Consider the following 5821-nt stretch of genomic DNA (forward strand, 5'->3'; position numbering starts at 1 on the left):
CTCGCTCTCTGGTCTCGCTCTCTCTCTCTCTGGTCTCGTCTCTGGTCTCGCTCTCTCTCTCTCTCTCTGGTCTCGCTCTCTCTCTCTGGTCTCGCTCTCTGGTCTCGCTCTCTCTCTCTGGTCTCTGTCTCTGTCTCTGTCTCTGTCTCTCTCTCTGGTCTCGCTCTCTCTCTCTCTCTCTGGTCTCGCTCTCTCTCTCTGGTCTCGCTCTCTCTCTCTCTCTGGTCTGGTCTCTCTCTCTCTCTCTCTCTGGTCTCGCTCTCTCTCTCTCTGGTCTCGGTCCTCTCTCTCTCTCTCTCTCTGGTCTCGCTCTGGTCTCTCTCTCTCTCTCTGGTCTCGCTCTCTCTCTCTCTCTCTGGTCTCGCTCTCTCTCTCTGGTCTGGTCTCTCTCTCTCTCTCTGGTCTGGTCTCTCTCTCTCTCTCTCTGGTCTCGCTCTCTCTCTCTCTGGTCTCGCTCTCTCTCTCTCTGGTCTCGCTCTCTCTCTCTCTGGTCTCGCTCTCTCTCTCTGGTCTCGCTCTCTCTCTCTGGTCTCGCTCTCTCTCTCTGGTCTTGCTCTCTCGCTCTCTGGTCTCGCTCTCTGGTCTCGCTCTCTCTCTCCTTCTCTGGTCTCGCTCTCTCTCTCTCTCTCTCTGGTCTCGCTCTCTCTTTCTGGTCTCGCTCTATCTGTCTCGCTCTCTGGTCTCTCGCTCTCTGGTCTCTCGCTCTCTGGTCTCTCGCTCTCTGGTCGCTCGCTCTCTGGTCTCGCGTTCTCTCTCTGGCCTCTCTCTGCCTCTCTCTGTCTCTGTGTGTGTAGATGGTGCCTCAGCAGCAGGGGGCAATGGGGAGGCCTCAGGTGACTCTGGCCCAGTCACCCATGGTTACGCTCCGAGGCCAAACCCACAGTCACATCATCATGGGGCAGCCGCAGGTGGTCAGACAGCTTCAGACAGGTGTGTGTGTTTTGTATTTTCTGTGTCCTTTCTTATCCCATTACAATCTTAGCCCTGTCGAAGCCGGGGGGAGTATTCAGAAATGTGAAAAGTATTCAGACCCCTCGACTTTCTCCACATTCTGTTACGTTAGTCTTTTTCAGAAGTATTCAGACTGTTTACTCAGTACTTTGACGCACCTTTGCCAGCGATTACAGCCTCGAGTCTTCTTGGGTATGACACTACAAGCTTGGCACACCTGTATTTGAGGAGTTTCTCCCATTCTTCTCTGCCATTCGTTTCAAGCTCTGTTAGGTTAGATGGGGAACGTGGCTGCACAGCTATTTTTAGGTCTCTCCAGAGATGTTCGATCAGGTTCAAGTCCAGTCTCCGGCTAGGCCACTCACTTTTATTGAGGAGATGGTTGTCCTTCTGGAAGGTTCTTCCATCTCCACAGAGGAACTCTGGAGCTCTGTCAGAGTGACCCTTCTCCCCTGATTGCTCCGTTTGGCCAGGCGACCAACTCTAGGAAGAGTCTTGGTGGTTCCAAACTTCTTCCATTTAAGAATGATGGAGGCCACTGTGTTCTTGGTGACCTTCAGTTCAGCATAAATGTTTTGGTACCCTTCCCCAGATCTGTGCCTCGACATAATTCTGTCTCGGAGCTCTACGGACAATTCCTTCGACCTCATGGCTTGGTTTTTGCTTTGTCATTACGGGGGATATTGTGTACAGATTGATGAGGAAAACAATTCATTTAATCAATTTTAGAATAAGGCTCTAACGTAACAAAATGTGGAAAAGGTCCAGGGGTCTGAATATTTCAGAATGCTCTGTATACTTCCATTCATTTTTTCAACTGGTACGGGGGACCTTCAGATGTGTCTTGTGAGGCAATGCTAATTAGATTTCCGCTGGGGGGCAGACATCGACTCTATCTGCATTTTGCCTGCGTGTTTGATGCATGCGTTTGTGTACTCGTCATAGATGAACATTCTAATAGAAATATAATTTATACAAAATATAAAATATACTATGGGCCTAATAGTACTTTGTATTACCTGATTAATTGTATTATTTAATGCTTTGATACCATCACTGTAGAATGTGATATGACACCTGTGCAGGATTGGATCTTTCCTGTGTGAGGTATTTTTCCCACTGGGCTGTGAGGCTCTGGGACAAAGACACACAGTGTGAACAATGCCAGTTAGCAGTGTCCATGATCGAAGGCGACAGACAGAAAGAAGTGTACTGGTTCTGTCTGTGGCCAGTTGCTATTAGCTAGTGGAGACGGCAGTAATATGATAAGCGCTGCTGCTGTGGGTGTGTGTGTGTCCGGTGTCCTCCTGGCTTGCCTTGCTGGCTTCACTGACCGAGGACTATATTGAAACACTTCCCCTTGTGACATATGTATATAACTGCATGCTATATTGATCAAGTGTATTGATGGATGGGGTTTTGAGGGACCCATGGAAAGCTCTCCATCTGTGAAATGTGTTCTTCCGCCATCTCTCTTCGTCTTGACGTCCGCTTCTCTTTTCTGCTCACAACAGCTCTACCAAGAAAAAGTGAATTATTTATTACTTAGTTATGATGTACAATGTGAAAGGGTTAGGAGGTTAAATAAAAATATAGTGTCTCTGTTATGTAACTGCCCCCTCACTTTCTCTCGCTCTCTCTCCGTCTCTTCCCTCTCTGTTCCTGTAGTGAAGCAGGCTCTAGCACCAGGAGCCAAGGTAACACTGGGGCCCCAGTCTATGCTCTCTGTAGCACTGAAGAACAGGCAGAAGGAGGCAGGCGGAGGAACCTTCAAGTAAACACACACATACATACACACACACACACTCATAGACATACATGTCCAAATCAGATGATTTTGGAATTCTTCAAGTGAAAATGAGGCCTTATAAACAGTTTCTCTCCCTCCATTCAGGGATGATGATGATATAAATGATGTGGCCTCTATGGCTGGAGTCAACCTATCAGAGGAGAGTGCCCACATTCTGGCAACCAACTCTGAGCTGGTCGGCATGGTGACTCGCTCTTGTAAAGACGAGGCCTTCCTCTACACCTCCTCACTAACCCAGAGAGTACATGAGATAGGTGAGACACACACACACACACACACACACACACATACACACACACACATTCTGTACCTAAAATCTATGACATGTCCTGTCCTCTTGTGTTGTAACAGGCGGGAGGTTAGGGGTGACTGACCTGGGGCCGGAGGTGATCAGCTACGTGTCCCATGCTACACAGCATCGGCTGCAGAACCTGCTGGAGAAATTGACGGTGGTGGCGCAGCAGAAAAACATCACCTTCAAGGTGAATGAACACAGCTTCTGTGGGTGTTTGTGTGGAAGAGGTTCACTAGTAAAGTTATTTCATGAGCTATTCAAGTTGTATATATATTTAGTCAAAACCAGTTTATTTGGTATTTGATCTTCACTGGTGCTCATTGCAACAGTTTTGCAAAAAGTGCTGAAATAATTTGATGCCAGTGATAATATCTGATTGAACCATTTTACCCTTGTAATTCATTATTTATCTTTCCCCTCTCCCTCCATCTCTCTCTCGCTCTCCTTCAGGAGGATGATAAGTGTGAACAGGTGAGTGACGTGCGAGCACAGCTGAAGTTCTTTGAGCAGCTGGATCAGATGGAGAAACAGAGGAAGGAGGAGCAGGAGAGAGAGATCCTGATGAAGGCAGCTAAGGTAACTAACTCCACCAGAGGCAGTAATGTATAGCTGTTTATGCCATCTAGTGGTCATATACTGTAAGTGCTAGTAGTGTTGATACTGAATACTGTGCCTCTTTCTTCCCCCAGTCTCGATCACGACAAGAGGACCCAGAGCAGCTTCGGCTTAAACAGAAGGCTAAAGAGGTAAGAGTACAGGCTGGTGTAGCTGTATACATGGTGTGTGTAACATGTTGTATGTGAATGAATTGTAGTGTTTCTCATACTCTTTGTGTGTCAATATGTTCATTTATAGTGGGTGCCGGTATGTGTTGTCATGTGTCTGTCTTCAGGCAAAGTAGTCTTGTATTGTAATGCCTGTTCCCTCTCTCTCTCTCTGTGTGTGTGTGTGTGTGTGTGTGTGTGTGTGTGTGTGTGTGTGTGTGTGTGTGTGTGTGTGTGTGTGTGTGTGTGTGTGTGTGTGTGTGTGTGTGTGTGTGTGTGTGTGTGTGTGTGTGTGTGTGTGTGTGGTCTAGATGCAGCAGCAGGAACTGAATCAGATCAGGCAGAAGGAGGCCAACATGACGGCCCTGGCAGCCATCGGCCCCAGGAAGAAGAGGAAAATGAACTCCCCTGTCAGCGGAACCGGGGCCGAGGTAGAGTATCATAACCAAACATGGGCTAGATCATTGACTCTTGATCAATTACATTCATTTATAAAGCCCTTCTTACATCAGCTGATGTCATAAAGTGCTGTACAGAAACCCGAACCAGGCTATGAGGGGTGGCCAGTCCTCTTCTGGCTGTGCTGGGTGGAGATTATAACAGAACATGGCCAAGATGTTCAAATGTTCATAGATGACCAGCAGGGTCAAATAATAATAATCACAGTGGTTGTAGAGGATGCAACAGGTCAGCACCTCAGGAGTAAATGTCAGTTGGCTTTTCATAAAGCCAATAATACAGAGTATCTCTACCGGACCTGCTGTCTCTAGAGAGTTTAAAACGGCATGTCTGGGACAAGGTAGCACGTCTGGTGACCAGGTCAGGGTTCCATAGCCGCAGGCAGAACAGTTGAAACTGGAGTAGCAGCACGACCAGGTGGACTGGGGACAGCCAGGAGTCATCAGGCCAGGTAATCATGAGGCATGATCCTTGGGCTCAGGGAGAGAGAGAGAGGGAGAGAGATAGATAGAGAATATATACTTAAATTCACACAGGACACCGGAAAAGGCAGGATAAATACTCCAGATATAACAGACTGTCTCTAGTCCCCCGACACAAACTATTGCAGCATAAATACTGGAGGCTGAGACAGTATCCTAATGGATATTAACAAAGAAAATAATGCTTTTAGATGATAGCACCCTATCATACACATATTTTTGAAGATCAAATGGACTTTACTTCCTCTATCTTCCCCCACCTCTCTCTCCCCTTTTTCCTCCTCTTTCTCTTCAGGACTTGTGCTCTGGTCCCTCTCCGTCAGGTGGGTACAGTAGCGGAGGCTCCAGGCCTCAGCGCCAGCGCATCACCCGGGTTAACCTCAGGGACCTGCTCTTCTGTCTGGAAAATGAGAGGGAGACCAGCCGCTCACACCTGCTCTATAAAGGCCTCCTCAAATAACACAGGGATTAGGGAGACAGACAGAGACCAGCCACTCCCTATAGCACCTCCCTAACAGACAGAGACCAGCCACTCCCTATAGCACCTCCCTAACAGACAGAGACCAGCCACTTCCTATAGCACCTCCCTAACAGACAGAGACCAGCCACTCCCTATAGCACCTCCCTAACAGACAGAGACCAGCCACTCCCTATAGCACCTCCCTAACAGACAGAGACCAGCCACTCCCTATAGCACCTCCCTAACAGACAGAGACCAGCCACTCCCTATAGCACCTCCCTAACAGACAGAGACCAGCCACTCCCTATAGCACCTCCCTAACAGACAGAGACCAGCCACTCCCTATAGCACTTCCCTAACAGACAGAGACAAGAACAACCAATAGCACCTCCCTAACAGACAGAGACCAGCCACTCCCTATAGCACCTCCCTAACAGACAGAGACCAGCCACTCCCTATAGCACCTCCCTAACAGACAGAGACCAGCCACTCCCTATAGCACCTCCCTAACAGACAGAGACCAGCCACTCCCTATAGCACCTCCCTAACAGACAGAGACCAGCCACTCCCTATAGCACCTCCCTAACAGACAGAGACCAG

General features: G+C 48.4%; 1 protein-coding gene across 1 annotated transcript in view; it reads left to right on the forward strand.

The window, feature by feature from the left end:
• LOC135527994 (transcription initiation factor TFIID subunit 4-like) overlaps positions 1 to 5327 on the forward strand; it is a 44236-nt gene extending 38909 nt beyond the window's left edge. Inside the window, exons 9-16 of the mRNA XM_064956733.1 lie at positions 795 to 930; positions 2620 to 2725; positions 2846 to 3015; positions 3113 to 3243; positions 3507 to 3632; positions 3746 to 3802; positions 4132 to 4251; positions 5057 to 5327. Coding sequence (XP_064812805.1) covers positions 795 to 930; positions 2620 to 2725; positions 2846 to 3015; positions 3113 to 3243; positions 3507 to 3632; positions 3746 to 3802; positions 4132 to 4251; positions 5057 to 5221 — 1011 coding nt within the window. The 3' untranslated portion in view covers positions 5222 to 5327. The remainder of the gene's footprint in view (positions 1 to 794; positions 931 to 2619; positions 2726 to 2845; positions 3016 to 3112; positions 3244 to 3506; positions 3633 to 3745; positions 3803 to 4131; positions 4252 to 5056) is intronic.
• The last annotated feature ends 494 nt before the right edge of the window (positions 5328 to 5821 follow it).

Source organism: Oncorhynchus masou, chromosome 33 (genome assembly GCF_036934945.1).
Source record: "Oncorhynchus masou masou isolate Uvic2021 chromosome 33, UVic_Omas_1.1, whole genome shotgun sequence".
Classification (NCBI taxonomy): domain Eukaryota; kingdom Metazoa; phylum Chordata; class Actinopteri; order Salmoniformes; family Salmonidae; genus Oncorhynchus; species Oncorhynchus masou.